The 15,998-nt window shown below is 37.3% G+C and overlaps 1 protein-coding gene across 1 annotated transcript; it reads left to right on the top strand.

Moving 5' to 3' along the window:
- Window positions 1-522: 522 nt before the first annotated feature.
- LOC137834251 (uncharacterized) lies at window positions 523-1,131 on the top strand. The gene has a single exon (XM_068642313.1). The coding sequence runs from the start codon at window positions 523-525 to the stop codon at window positions 1,129-1,131; it is 609 nt and encodes a 202-aa protein (XP_068498414.1).
- Window positions 1,132-15,998: the final 14,867 nt, after the last annotated feature.

Raw genomic sequence — 15,998 nt, 5'->3', positions numbered from 1 at the left:
AAAGGCAATCATACACACTGACAAGCCTAATTACATATGAATCTAAAAACCTATTACAATCTTCAAAGCACCCAAGCCATTTTCTTCATCAAACACACATCAAGCCTTGGTAGGGAAGAAGCTTCCTCCAGCTTCAACAAAAGGAACAGGGCAACCGTCACCGAGCTACCCGCAAATGAGAGTACGGGCCCAGATTATGCAGAGAATCCCCCCAGCGTCTCTACACCCTTTGAGAGTGCTGGGGATGCTCTACCATCAAACACCTCAGCTGCTGGGGGCGTTCTGGAGCAAGTTGCGAACATTCAGTGGTCTCCCCAACCTGTAGTGGAGCCAGACGTGTCGCCACCATGTCCTGATGTTCCCCTGGTCGTCCATACTTATGAAGGCGACGGCGAGAACCAACCCCCGACTCCTCTTCCAATCCCTGCTCTTCCAGCCCCTGTCGAGGAGGTCTTGAAAGCCCACGCCGCTTACCTTAGCGCTATGACTACCGAGTGCGTAGAGAAACGCCTTTACTAGATGATGGGCGAGGCTTTAAGGGACTCCTTGAGCCAGTATGAATCCGAAGCCGGTGTTGCGAAGGACCAAGTCCAACAACTTAAGCATGATCTTACGATGCGGGGATTGGAGTTTTCGCGGTTAGAGAATGCTCTGAAGGAGGAGTTGCGGAGCGAACGTAAAAACAGCGCTGAACTAGACCAAAAGCTCAACGCCAAACTCTTAGAGGTCACTGAACTCGAGGGCAAACTCGTGCATCAGCAGGAGAAGATAGCGGGCCTTGAGGAGACTCTCAAGGCTAAAGGGGCCTACGCGGATGAGCTCGAGGCCAAGTCAATTGAGAGGGAGGATCTACTGGGTAAAATCAAAGCTGACATGGACCAAAAGGCCAAGGAACTGAGCGAGAAAGATAAGGAGCTGAACGAATCTGTAGCAAAACTTGCCCAGGCGCTTGAGGAGAACGAAAAGCTGAAGAAACAAAGTGAAGAACTCGACCTCAACGCCGCATACGTTCTGACTTCCGGGTTTGGCGCGGCCTTGGAGCAGTTCCCTTGTGCTTACCCCGACTTGGACCTCTCCCAGTTCTCGATTTGCCATGAAGTGGTGGACGGCAAAATTGTACCCTCAGATTAACGTTTTCATTTGTTTTCATTTGACGTTTTGTTTAGAAACATTCTGAAAGACTTACATATTCGACCTCTGTCTATGTGCAACGAATCTGTTTGTAATGACTTATTTTCTTCGGACCGTGTTAACTTATGCTCATGGTTTATCTTTTACCTGTTGTGCGATCACCTGATAATTTGGTAGGCTCTCACTCAACCCAATTAACTTAGCGCAGACTGATGTTAATTTTCTGGCAACCAACTTATTTTAAACAAACGGTTAGTCTATAGCAATAACATTTGACACGAAATTACTTACTGAGCAGTAGGCGAGAGTCATTTTTAGTATCTGAAATCTCGCTTGCCTGATCTGCCAAGTGACATGTGCATTTCCAGGTCATCGCCTAAACTGGGCCGGCCTGATTCTGCACTGAGGACTTTCGAACTTGCCTCAATTTGCTTAAGCAAAGAGGTCTTGTATTCTGTTCTTGCCTGAACTCACACTGAGGTGAGAAGGACTTTATCTGGTGCCTCAACTTGTCCAGGGTCTACCTTTTTCCTGGATGCAGCGAAGACTTTTAATCTCATCTTGCATGAACTCACTCGAGGGTGAGGAGGACTTTCTCTGGTACCGGGGCTAGCTATTCATACTTGAGGAGGGGGCGCCCCGAAGGAATCCTTTAACCCCTGCTCAAGGACTAGGCGCCCAGATTTTAACTCATCTGGTACCGGGGCTAGCTATTCATACATGAGGAGGGGGCGTCTCGAAGGAATCCTTTAACCCCTGCTCAAGGACTAGGCGCCCGGATTTTAACTCATATGGTACCGGTGCTAGCTATTCATACTTGAGGAGGGGGCGCCCCGAAGGAATCCTTTAACCCCTGCTCAAGGACTAGGCGCCCGGATTTTAACTCATCTGGTACCGGCGCTAGCTATTCATACTTGAGGAGGGGGCGTCCCGAAGGAATCCTTTAACCCCTGCTCAAGGACTAGGCGCCCGGATGTTAACTCATCTGGTACCGGTGCTAGCTATTCATACTTGAGGAGGGGGCGTCCCGAAGGAATCCTTTAACCCCTGCTCAAGGACTAGGCGCCCGGATGTTAACTCATCTGGTACCGGGGCTAGCTATTCATACTTGAGGAGGGGGCGTCCCGAAGGAATCCTTTAACCCCTGCTCAAGGACTAGGCGCCCGGATTTTAACTGTTATCTTGTTCTGAACTCTCGCCTATACTCGCTCTAGGCGAGTAGGACTTAAAACTTGACTTTCACCTCCGATCGCCAGGTGGCGATGAGGGTTTAAAACTTTATGCTTGTGCCTCCAATCGCCGGATGGCGATGAGGACTTAAAACTTTATGGTCGTGCCTCCGATCGCCAGATGGCGATGAGGACTTAAAACTCAACTTTCACTTTTGATCGCCAGGTGGCGATGAGAACTTAAAACTTAACTCGTGCCTCCAATCGCCAAGCAGCGATGAGGACTTAAAAAACTTTATACTCAATGCATGCGATCTGAATCTGCCCTAACTTACACAAGGGCGACTAAGTCTTTGTTTTAAAATTTAAAATGATAACCATGCAAACTCAATAACTGGGAAAACTTGATAAACTCGAACTTTTCTTTATTGGGTGGCCTCATTAGAAAACCCTTTCTAGGGAAAAAGAGTGCCACCTTGAAAAAATTGTTTTCACTTAACTGTTCGAGTTAGCTGCTACTTACAATGCTTCAACTGTAATAAAACTTGAGATGGGTAGCGTTCCAAGTGCGAGGAATCGCCCCTCCCTCCAGCGTTTCCAAACGGTAGGCGCCGTTCCCGAGTGCTTCAGTTATTCTAAACGGTCCCGTCCATTTGGGTGACAATTTATTCTGCATCTCATACAGGTGGGCCTTCCTCATTACCAGGTCGCCATCTCTGAACTGTCTTGGCCTTGCCCTAGAATTGTACTTGCGCTCGACTCTTCTCTTTATTGCTTCGGCCTTTACCCTTGCCTCCTCCCTGACCTCATCCAACAAATCTAAGTTCATCCTCCTTTCTGCATTCGAGTCTTCTGCCACGAAGTTCTGGAATCTCGGCGAGCTTTCCTGGATTTCAATTGGGATCATCGCATCGCACCCGTACACCAAGCTAAACGGGGTTTCATGGGTTCCTGACTGTTCAGTGGTGTGATATGCCCATATTATACGGGGAACTTCCTTAGCCCAAGATCTTTTGGCCTTCTCCAATCTCCTCTTCAAACCTCTTAGTAAAACCCGATTAGCCGACTCCACCTGCCCATTCGTTTGTGGATGTTCCACAGAAGCGAACACCTGTTGAGTTCCAACGTCCTCGCACAGCTTATTCAGCAGGTGACTTGTGAACTTAGTCCCGTTATCTGATACCAAACGCTTGGGCACACCGAAACGACACACAATATTCTTCCATACGAAATTCTGAATTTTGTGCGTTGTGATCTGGGCTACTGGTTCTGCTTCAATCCACTTCGTGAAGTATTCGACTGCCACAACCAAATACTTCATCTGCCTAATCGCCAATGGGAAGGGTCCCAGGATATCGATTCCCCATGTGTGGAAAGGCCAGGGACTGTAGATTGATTTTAACTCTTTCGGAGGCGCCTTGTGCCAATCGGCGTGCTCCTGGCACTGCTTGCAACGTTGGGCATATCTCTTGCAGTCTTCCCTCATTGTCGGCCAATAATAACCTGCACGGATGGTTCTTGTCGCCAAGGCTCGACCTCCGATGTGACTCCCGCAAATCCCTTCATGGAGCTTGGCCATAATTCTCGTGCACCTCTCTCCATGCACACATACTAAAAGGGGGTGTGTGAACCCAAACCTGTACAACTCGCCATCGATGAGGGTGAACTTGCTGGAGTTCTTTTTTACCTTCCTAGCTTCCGTCGGGTCCATTGGGAGTACGCCATCTGCCATGTAGCGCTGGTATGGCGTTATCCATGTGTCCGGCTCGTGGACGGCGCAAACTTGTGTCATCTTTATCTCTCCCACTGGATGCGCTCTAACCCTTGGCGTCCTCAAGGTCTCCTGAGATAGAGACTTATAACCCCTTGCCATCCCTTCCTTTGACTTGCAGATTTGGAGAACTTGGTGGTCCGCCACGAACGCTCGAGGTGTCTTCAAGGTTTCTTGTATGACGGTCCTCTGCCTGCCCCCCTTGCCCGAACTGGCGAGCTTTGCTAGCAAGTCGGCTCGGGCGTTCTGCTCTCTTGGCACATGCACTACTTCGAACGAAACAAAAGACTTCCTCAACTCCTGCACATACTCCAGATAAGCTGCCATCTGCGGATCTTTAGCCTGGAACTCGCCAGTTACTTGGCCTGTGATTAGCAATGAATCGCTCTTGGCCAACAACACCCTTGCTCCCATCTCCTTTGCCAACAAAACACCAGCGATCAAAGCCTCATATTCCGCTTGGTTGTTGCTGGCTTTAAAGGCAAACTTTAGGGACTGTTCTATCAACACGCCGTTGGGTCCTTCCAGAATTATCCCGGCCCCACTGCCCAACTGGTTAGAGGACCCATCCACTGAGAGCATCCAACGAAAACCATCTCCGGCGGTTTGCACTGTTTCAGAAGATAGTTCGACCACGAAGTCAGCGAAGATTTGTCCCTTGATCGGTCCCCGGGGCTCATACTTGATGTCGAACTCCGACAACTCTACCGCCCATTTTACCATTCTTCCAGCCACATCTGGTTTCTTTAGAACCTTCTGGATAGGTAAGTCGGTCATCACCAACACTGTAAAACTCTGGAAGTAATGGCACAACCTCCTCGCCGAAAACACTACTGTCAGTGCTGCTTTCTCCAAAGCCTGATATCTCACTTCTGGACCCTGCAACACCTTGCTGACAAAATAAACGGGTTTCTGAATTTGATCTTGGTCCTGGACGAGCACCGCACTCAGCGTCTTCTCGGTTACGACGAAGTATAACCTGAGGGGCGCTCCCACTTGAGGTTTGCACAGAACCGGCAGGCTCGCCAAGTACTCTTTGAGATTCTGATCTTGATGACAGGAAATCAACATCTGGTTGTTGCATAGTAAGAATCTTGTTTCATGGTTATCATGAAAAAAAGAATGTAGTTTCTTGTAGTAGCATTGAATCAGATCACTTGGATATAGTCCTTGTTCATTGAGCTTTATCTTCTCCCTCCCACACCAACGGTATATTTAGACCATGTTGGTGATGTGCTTCTTGCGTCCAATCCTGTTCTGCGATCTAAAAACAAGCATTTTGACCTTGATCTAGTTTTTGTTTGTGGCTGTGTCCAATAGAAACGCCTCTCAATCGTTAATCTTCCTTCTCAATATCAGGTTGCAGATTTGCTAACGAACCCAATGTATGGCGCCACTTTTCCAAACCTTAGACGTAAACTTGTCACTACAAGGAAAATACAAATTAGCTTCTAAAATTTTGCATAGGCCCAAAAATAAAAAATTATTATTGTTGGTCAAACCTACAAAAGTAAATTTTAAAAAATTAGCATCCATTTAATGGACACAAAGTTAAAGAAAAAATAAATATTTGTTACGTTGGCTTAACCCACAAAAAAGTGGACAATAAATGTATATTATTTTAATAGAAATAGATTGTGAAGGTTAAACATACGCAATTAATTTTATAAACTTTAAAATTAAATGTAAAATTATGTGAAAACTTAACGGAGGATTGACGGACGCATTGTAATAAAATAGTTTTAGAATATCAAAAGTTATACGAAGGCAAGATTGACAAAAATTTTTAATCATTCACATAGGCTAGTCCAACGTATAAAGAGATTATTATAATAAAAAAAATATCAGTTAGCACTTAAAGTTTTAGTGTGCTAGATTCTCTCACTTTCCTTCTCTGCTTAAATTTTAATCTCTTTCTTTTTCTACTTAAACCGTAATTTATGAGAAATTTTCTCAAAACCAGTTCCTCAAAATCGTCCTCGGTGAAGCTATAGTGAGGGTCTGTGAAGATGCACGCAGTTGCCTAGTGGTGTCATTGAAGGTGAGCGGTGGTAGATGGTGGTGATCTGAGCTCCGTTGGCCATTTGAAGCTTTGTCGCGCGAGATTCGGAATTAAAAGCGAGATTTGATGACGATGAGCACGATAGCAGGGAGTGCAACGACGACAAGCGTGAACGATTGCCGCAGGAGGCAAGCGCGAACGATGGTTGCAGGAGGCGAGCGCAAAGACAACTACTACAGCAAGCAGTGACGATATCTTCAACAACACAATCTTGAACAAAAGTGGCGCCATTGGCGACGAGGAGAACAACAGACGCGCAGGAGACATAAACAGCAGAGGTGTGAGCGGCTGAGATGCAGCGTAATTTGAGTGGTTGAGGTTTCAACAATTTGGAGCTTTTTTTAGGGTTCTATATTTCAATTTTTTTTGTTTTATTTTTAAACTGGCCCTCTGATCCATCCTCCATAGTATTGGTCTTTTAAATTTGATTTTTTATTTAAATTAATTTCTGCTCAGATTTAATTTTATTTTAGAAATTTTCAAACATTATTATTGAAATTAAATTCTAATTTTAATTTGATGAGGAATTCATATGTGGAGATATAAATGTTATATTTGTAGAGAATTGAAAATTCAATTTTAGTTTGGAATGGAGATCCATTTACATATGCATATTCATATTAGTTAGGTTTGGAGTATTATTTTATAGGTTTGGCAATGAACAATATATATTACTTAATATTTATATATATGGTTGGTTTTGCGTAGGTTTAGCCTACAATAATTGGATTGACAATCGTGGTCTTGTCCGACGAAAATCAGATTTATTATATTATTTTATATTATATTGTCAGTCTTGCGTAGGCTTAACCTACAATAATTGCATTAGCTAAACCTATGCAAAATAGCGTGGGCTTTCAATTGTAACGTAAGTGTATTTGTGTCCATGAGTTTAACTTCCATTAGCTACGGGACGCTAAGTTCACGAAAAAATTTATTTTACGTCGGTATTTTCCTGTTTCTGTTTGTTTTTGACCCATCCAAATTTAGTGATTTTGTGTAGTGTGTGGTACAATAAATTTCCCCCATAAATTTTAAGGGGATGTTACATAGCATGGGTTGAATAGGTTCATGTATAGGTGTCCAGTGCTTATTTAAACCTCAGTTCTTTCATCTATATTAATGAACCTTTTCATAATAATACTTTTACCTTTTTTGTCAGCATGACCACTGTTCACACCCACACTGATACCTTTACATGACACAACAATCAAGCCCAACTCCAGGACCAGAATAACCAATTTTAGGTTGAATGATTATGCATGAAAGGAAAATAATAGTATATAACTTTCTATGAGAGAAAGTAGAATTTAGTGTTTTCTATGTATGAAAATAGAATGAGAAAATAATCAATTATAAAGTTTTCATTCCAGGACATCTTTATTCTTCTTTATTTTCTTTTAATATACACTACAAGAAAATCATGAAATAGAAACCAATTTTTAGAGACCAAAATATTAGTTGCAATAGTAACTAAATTAGAGACAATTTTAGAAACTAAAACAAAAATTGGTTTCTAAATTAGTTTCTATTATAGTTAAATAGTTTCTAAATCGGTATCTAATTAGCAACCAAGGTTTTAGAGACCAAATTTAGAAATTAAATAATGGGTAGTTAGAACCTTGGTTGCTAATTAGATACCAATTTAGAAACTATTTAACAATAATAGAAACTAATTTTTGTTTTAGTTTCTAAAATGGTCTCTAATTTAGTTACTATTGCAACTAATTATTTTGGTCTCTAAAAATTGGTTTCTATTTCATGATTTTCTTATAGTGATAATAACAGATGATTCTATTTATTTATTATTTCTTTAGTTTAAATAGACTTAAAGATAATGCTAGTATCAAATGGCCAAGAATACAACTTAAACAAAAAGAATAGAAGGAAAATTATTCATACATAATCAAAGGGAAATCATCCAGAGAAAAATAAGAAAGCAGATAGTTAATTAATAAGATTACTTAGAGAGAGTATTAAAAATGGAATGATATTTAGAAACCTACTATTCTACACTTTATTAATATTTATTATTTTTTATCATAGTTATTATTGATTATATATCAACTTGTTTAACATGCTGTTAATAACTAAAAGAGATAAAAATAAGAGAACGAATGATATATATTAAGAAATGTACAACAAAAATATTTATTTTGAAATATACATAAATGTATCGTTCGGTCGTGATCGAGTTATGACTCGATCACTTAAAGCATGTCTACTCAGTCAACTTAGTTCATGTCCAATAAACAGAGTTCAATCCAAGTAAAAGCAAGCCCAATGGCCCTGAAAGAGGTTGGCCTTAACAGATGGCGAATACGTTAAAACACTCTAAAACAAGAAGAAACATAAAAACAACTAAATTACAACTAAATCAGTTAATTATATTTAGCCTGAGTTCAGCAAATATAAGCAGTCAGCTACGATACTCTGTATATCAACACCCCTAAAATAAAGGGTATATATTAACAATTTATTATGTGGTTACTAATTCTTGAAGGAGGATCTACGAGTGTTACTAAATGGTTTTAAGACCTCGAATAAAGGTAAACATTATTCCATGCAATATACACTACACTATTTTTATGCTCTCACTGACTTGATCATCAAAGTCTTGTCAATAGGTAGTGCTCCCCTCATTGTGCTCCTTAAGCATCTCAAAACAACAGTGTAGAAAGGTTGACCCAAATCCACCTCCAAGATCTGACTGAAATTTGTTGGCGAGAACATTTGGCGCCCACTAAGGGGCAAGTAAAACTGATCTCGCTAACTACCCATGACACATATACACAAACCTCAATAGTCAGACAGGTAAAGAGATATACACAAATTCATTCCCCAGATATGCCGTCAAGGGAAAGTCCACAATCGACAAAATCGAAAAAAAAAATCTTCTAAATCTCTTTCGGTGATTCCGCTATGAGGAGAACATGTCAAACACCGCCACCACTTCAAATGGTAGAAAGAAACAAAAAGATAAGAGAACAACAAGAGGATAAGGCCAAAGAAGAGAGGAAAAAGAAAAGTGTTTTACTTCTTATGCTCAATTTTAACATCGTCATTTTCATTGAGAATATTGATCTTGTTGCATATAGTACACTCTTTTCAAGTAAAGTTATCTTTTATTTACTCTTTATTACTAACCCTATAGTTTGAGAATTTTGTAAAAATTATATATAATTTGCATATATTTAATTATTAATCCTTAAAATATGAGAGATAATTGTTACTTTTATTTTATTTTAGAGATAAAGTTTGTTGTTATTATTATATTAGAAAATAAAATATGTAACAACAATTCAAACTTATAATATCCTAATAAATAATTTTTTTATTGGTTTATTAGAAAATAAATCATGTAACAATAATTCAAATTTATAATATGATAATAAATTTATTTTTAAATTATACAACCTCTTTATAAAGAAGAAAAAGTGTTAAAGTTAATAATATTTAAGATTTTGAGTATCTTGTTATACATATTGGTAGTGAAGATTATTATTATTATTTATGATGCTGCAAAAAAAATATTTAATTGTAATTGGTGAGATATAATCCAAATAATAAGATTAAAATTTTTTTATCAGAAGTCACTCATAAATTTATGAGATGTTTTTTTTTTTATCTCCCTTTCTAAGTAATAAAAAAACACTTTGATCATAGTACAATATTTCTTCTATTCTTTCACTTTTCTCTAACCATAATATTTATGCTACTCAGTAGAAACTGAGATGTCGCTTCATCATCATCATTATCATGATCTCTCACATCAGAAATAAATTATTCTTGTTACTGGATATAGAGCGTAGTAGTGTAGAAGTGCATGTCTAGAAAAGTTCTGGCAAGGAAAGACTTGGTATTTAAGCGCGTCCATTGGTGACCCACCTCTCTTTCTTGAGAACTTACCTGGTGTACTAGTTCACGATATACAATCATTGTTTCAGTAAACATTATTATTCATAGTGTATAATTCAATTTTAACTCTATGACAAAAAAATGAGATACATACAGTGAAGATCGAACACTTTGAAAAAATTATCATAACTCATGCGTTGAGAATAACGAATGATTATCTCAATGTCCTGTCGTAGCTCGCCACTTGAAGGCATAACAAAACCGAACCTTTATACTATACAAGATCATAGAAGTGTTAGGCAACGAAACATATCGACTGGAAATTCTCAATGGAGTTGTAATCCCGAGGACATGGTACACTATCAGTCTTAAGTTTTATTTTAAATGAATTTTACTACTTTGGTGAACAATTTAACTGCTTTGATGAAAACTTTTATGATGATACTCTTTTACCTGTAATAACGAGGGCGTCCTCATTGAAAAAATTGTGATTATTATTTATGTTCTACATTACCAAAAAAAATTCATATCAGACCAACTTAGTCGACGACATTTCTACAAACGGACTGACTTGGCCAAATCCTATGATCAGACCAACTCGACCATCACGGTTTCTATAAACAGACCAACTTGGTCGAATCCTAAGATCAGACCAACTCGACCATCATGACTTCTACAAACGAACCGACTTGGACGAATCCTATGATAGGACCAACCCGACCGTTTTCTACAAACGAACCAACTTAACTTAATCCTAAGATCGCACCAACTCGACCATCATCACTTCTACAAACGGACCTACTTGGCCGAATCCTATGATCAGACCAATTCGGCCATCATCACTTCTACAAACGGACCGACTTTGCCGAATCCTATGATCGAACAACTCGGCCATCATGATTTCTACAAACAGATCGACTGGGCCAAACCCTAAGGTTGGACCAACTCGGTAATCTCGTTTTCCAAAAATCTACTTGGCTAAACCCTAAGTTCCGACCAACTCGGTAATCTCGTTTTCTACAAATCTACTTGCTCGAACCCTAAGGTTCGACCAACTCGGTAATCTCGTTTTCCACAAATCTACTTGGACGAACCCTGAGGTCGGACCAACTCGGTAATCTTGTTTTCTACAAATCTACTTGGTTGAACCTTAAGGTTTGACCAACTCGGTAATCTCATTTTTCACAAATCTACTTGGACAAACCCTAAGGTCAGACCAACTCGGTAATCTCGTTTTCTACAAATCTACTTGGTTGAACCTTAAGGTTAGACCAACTCGATAATCTCATTTTCCACAAATCTACTTGGCCGAACTCTAAGGTAGGACCAACTCGATAATCTCGTTTTCTACAAATCTACTTGGCCGAACCCTAAGGTCAGACCAACTCAATAATCTTATTTTCCACAAATCTACTTTGTCAAACCCTAAGGCCGGACCAAGTTGGTAATTTCATTTTCTACAAATCTACATGGCCAAACCTTAAGATCAAACCAACTCGATAATTTCTTCTTCTACAAATCAACCTGGTCGAACCCTAAGGTCAGACCAACTCACTGAAACTCATTTTCTACAAGTCGACCTAGTCGAACCCAAGGTGAGTTCGACTTGGTTATCAAGTGCTCTACGAGACAACTTGGCCAAGATTAAAGAGCATTTCAATCCTATCGTTATGATTCCTCGTTGTTTACGACAGAACACATGTGTTCACCATAAACGCTGAGATAAAACCGTCCCATCGTGAACCAAACACCCATTGCGCTAACGTCTTTTCATGTCAAACATAGATAAACATCTTCGCCTTGTTGTTTTCAGCTCGAGGCTGGGGGCCTATGTACCATTCGGTCATGATCGAGTTATGATTTGATCACTTAAAGCATGTCTCATCGGCCCACTTAGCTCATGCTTAATAAATAGAGCTCAACCTAAGTAAAAGCATGCCCAATGGCCCTGAAAGAGGTTGACCTTGACAGATGACGAATATGTTTAAATGCTCTAAAATAAAAAGAAATAGAAAAATATTTGAATGTACAATTGAATCAGTTAATTATATTTATTTATCACGAGTTCAACAAATATAAGCAGTTAGCGACGATACTCTGTATATCAACACCCCTAAAATAAAGGGGATATATTAACAATTTATTATGTGGTTACTAACTTCCGAAGGAGGATCTACGAGTGTTATAAAAGGGCCTTGAGACCCTGAACAAAGGTAAGCATTATTCCGTGCAATATACACTACACTCACATATTTTTATGCTCTCACTGACTTGAAAACTGAATGCATCTCCTTTAAGATAATATAACAAAAGTAGTATAAAGGGAAGTGTGAACATGAAATAATTAAATAGAGACTAATTTTAGAAATAAAAATAATTAATCATTATATTAACTAAATTAAATATTATTATAGAGATTAAAAAATTATTGGTACCTATAGTAGTTTCTATTATTAATAAATAGTTTCTAAATTGGTATCTAAATAGTTACCAAAATTTTAGTTATCAACCTTAGAATTTCATTAGTTAGTAGCCAAAACTTTGGTAAGTAATCATTTACCAATTTAGAAATTATGTTTTAATAATAAAATTACTTTAGACACTAATAATTTTTGTAGTTTCTAAAATAGTATCTAATTTTGTTAATATAATGAATGATTTTACTTTTTAAAATTATTATTTATATAATAATATTTTTGTAGTTAAAACTTGAAAGTAGGAGGAAAGAAGTATTTGAAAGTTGGGTAAACAAAATTTGCAAAATATTTGAAAGTTGAGTGAAGATGTATAATTAATTTCAATGTAACACTAGTTTTGTGTATCACATCAAGAAACATTATTTCTTAATCATTTATATTTAAAATTGACACATTAGGTTTAGGGTTACTTTTTTCGTGAAGAGAATGTGTGTGCTGATAAGTTGTCTAATTTAGACTTTATTCATAGAGAATCATTTCATTGGTATAATAGGCTTCCATCTAGTTTGTTCTTAGAATTTTATGAATAGGTGTAGTCCACCTATGTATCATTTTTGTTAACATATGAGTTTTGGTCTAGTTCCCCATATTTTTGTGTGTATTTTTTTTTTAATAATACGTTTTTCATGTGATGGCAGATGATTGTTTTTACTTGAGGTATCGACCTAGGTGAGATATCAAGTTGCATAATGGTACCTAACATGAAAGTCTTTATATAAAAAAAAATTAACACATTGGATCATATATACGTTGTTGATACAAAATTTACTTCTAATAGATGAAAATTAACTAACATAAATTTTTAAAATCCTTTATAAAATTACGTGAGAAAAAGAGAAAAAGAATCTTGATAGTACAATTATCAATCAAAACTATATTATCCATAAAGTCATTACATAAAGATGATAAATAGAAGTTACAAATTGCACATTAAAAGAAATGACAAGTGGTCTTCAACAATAATTATGTACATACAAGATTTATTAGTTAAAATAACTAGATATAATTGAAAAATGTCCAGGCATAAAAATTGAAAATGGTTTTCTTATCACTTTAATTTTTTTTTCTTTTGTAATTATTTTTATTTTTTTATTTACCCTTTTCTTTCATTTATATTTCTCGTTATTTATTTTTTAATGATTTTATTTATCATGGACTTACAATTACTTTTTTTTTGTCTCATTCCACCATTTGAAATCACAATTCCATCATTTATTCTCGTTAAAACCTTCATCTAACACCTTGTAATTCTTTTCGTTGCATAACCTCATTGGTTCCACTCTATTTTGCTCTGTCTTGTTGTTTTCATCCATTTTTAATTTGTTCAAATTGTGATTTCTTTGTTGTTTCACTATGTAATCTCTCTTTTATACATTTTAAACGGTTAATCTTGTGTTTTTTACGGTTAAAATTTCTTCATTTTGCTTCAAAGTTGTTTTGCATGCAAACCTGCCAAAAACGCATGTCTTGTTGTTTTGATTTGGTTCTTCTTTAATTTTGTTTTCTGTCTTTAATTCATTTTTCCTATGTATTTAGGTGTTGTTTAATGTTTCTAATCCTTACATGTCAATTGTCACGTTCAATTCTTGCTTAATTTTATCCAAATCATTCATGTATTATGTTGTATGCAAACTGTTTGTTGTTTTGCTACTAGTGCATACATAGTGTTTGTGAAAGGTCCTTTGTATCAATATGAGTATAAACTTTGGTGCATTTTTTTTTTCACATCTTGAGTCTCTATACTTGTTATTAGTCCATTAGTAAGTTTCTTGATTCAATTCCATTGCTCGTCTTAATGTTTTTGTTCTTTATTAATTGAATTCTTTAGGTTTCTCACTACAAAAAAACGTGTATAATGTGGCGGTTATTTTCGTAAAAACTGGCGGTTTTAACTGTCGCAGTATACGTCTGTGGCGGTACCGCGTACCACCAGAATTCTTGCCGCCACAAAGTTTAATGTGGCGGCCAATTGAGAACTGTTGTAGCAGACGCCATATTATGCATTGTATAAAGTGGCGGTTTTAAGCGCATAATTAGTGTTAGTTATAAATGTTGTAATTTTAAAACTGGGTAAACCAATTCTAACGTAAATAATTACATTTTTAACCGCCACTTGATACAGTATAGTATGGCATTTATAATACACTTTATAAATGTCATAATTCGAATATTAAATATTTAATTAATTTTTAATATTTATAATAATTTATTTAATTCTATTTTATAATTTGATTTCATAATATTATTTAATTTCATATTATAATTAAACTTTAATTTTATTTTTAACATTTATAATAATTTATTTAATTCTATTTTATAATTTGATTTTATAATATTAATAAATTTGATATTATAATTAAATTTCACTACACAATTATGTTTCATAATATAATTAAGTTAACTTGAGAAGTTAACTTGAAGTTCTTATGTAGGATCTCATACCTAATGCAACTAACTTATAATTTCAACTTTTTCCTCTAATGCTTTTGCCTAGCTACTCTAAGTTCACAAGAAAATTCAATTCAATTCAAGAGAGAATACAAGACAATTATCATACAAGACAAAACAGTATACAAACCAATCATGGGAGTATAATCCAGGAACCTATAGGCCTTTGAATTTGAGGTAAACTTAAGAACTCGGTTCACTCTACAAAGCAAAAGCACATCAAACTTGTAATTTTGTAAGGAGTGTGCATTGCACAATCAATGAACAAGAATCAGAAGTACGATTTCGAACAATTTCAACCTATAACGATTTCAAACAATAGATTCCCAAGACAGAGGTTTAGGGCGCGCGAGCACAAACCTGAAACAACCTTGCGCGGAGGTGGCAATGGCGGACAGAGGAGTGAGCATTAGGGTTTCGTGAAGGTCAGAGGAACAACCTTGCGTGGAGGTAGCAATGGCGGACAGAGAAATGAGTGTTAGGGTTTCAAGGTTTCGTGAAGGTCAGAGGAAGGGTTAGTGAAGGTAGCATAAGGGTTTCGTGAGGGTTTCGTGAAAGTCGCCTGAGGGTTTCACGAAGGTCGCGTAAGGGTCGTGTTAGCAGACAAAGAGGGAAGAGAGTTGGCAGATAGGGGGAAGAGAGGGGGAAGACGTTGGTTTCCAAAGAGTGGGAGGCACCTGATTTCAAAAACAAAATCAGTTTCCAAAAAATTAAAAAAAAAATGAAAATAAAGAAGAATGGTGTAGGGGGGAAAGCAAATGCGGGAATTTTATTTTGTAGGATAATTATGGCAATTAAAAATGTCATATCCTAAAGGATCATTGTGGCGGTTAGTAAAATGTCGTATTTTACGGCATTGTGGCGGTTATTAATAACCGCCATATTAAAACCGCCATTTTATACACGTTTTTTTGTAGTGTTTATTAAGTTTCCAGTTTTGTAATAATTTCACCTAGTTTTGCAAATTTATTCTGAACTCATCCTACATCCAAATATTATAAAAATATTTTTGTGAGAGCTTTAGTATGTTGACAATATTCAATAAAAAAGGTAAGTCCTAATATCAAATACAAAAAAGGGTA

The sequence above is a fragment of the Phaseolus vulgaris genome, chromosome 5 (genome assembly GCF_000499845.2).
Source record: "Phaseolus vulgaris cultivar G19833 chromosome 5, P. vulgaris v2.0, whole genome shotgun sequence".
NCBI lineage: Eukaryota > Viridiplantae > Streptophyta > Magnoliopsida > Fabales > Fabaceae > Phaseolus > Phaseolus vulgaris.
Note: the sequence above shows the minus strand (reverse complement) of the source record. Positions and strands in the feature narration are given on the sequence as shown.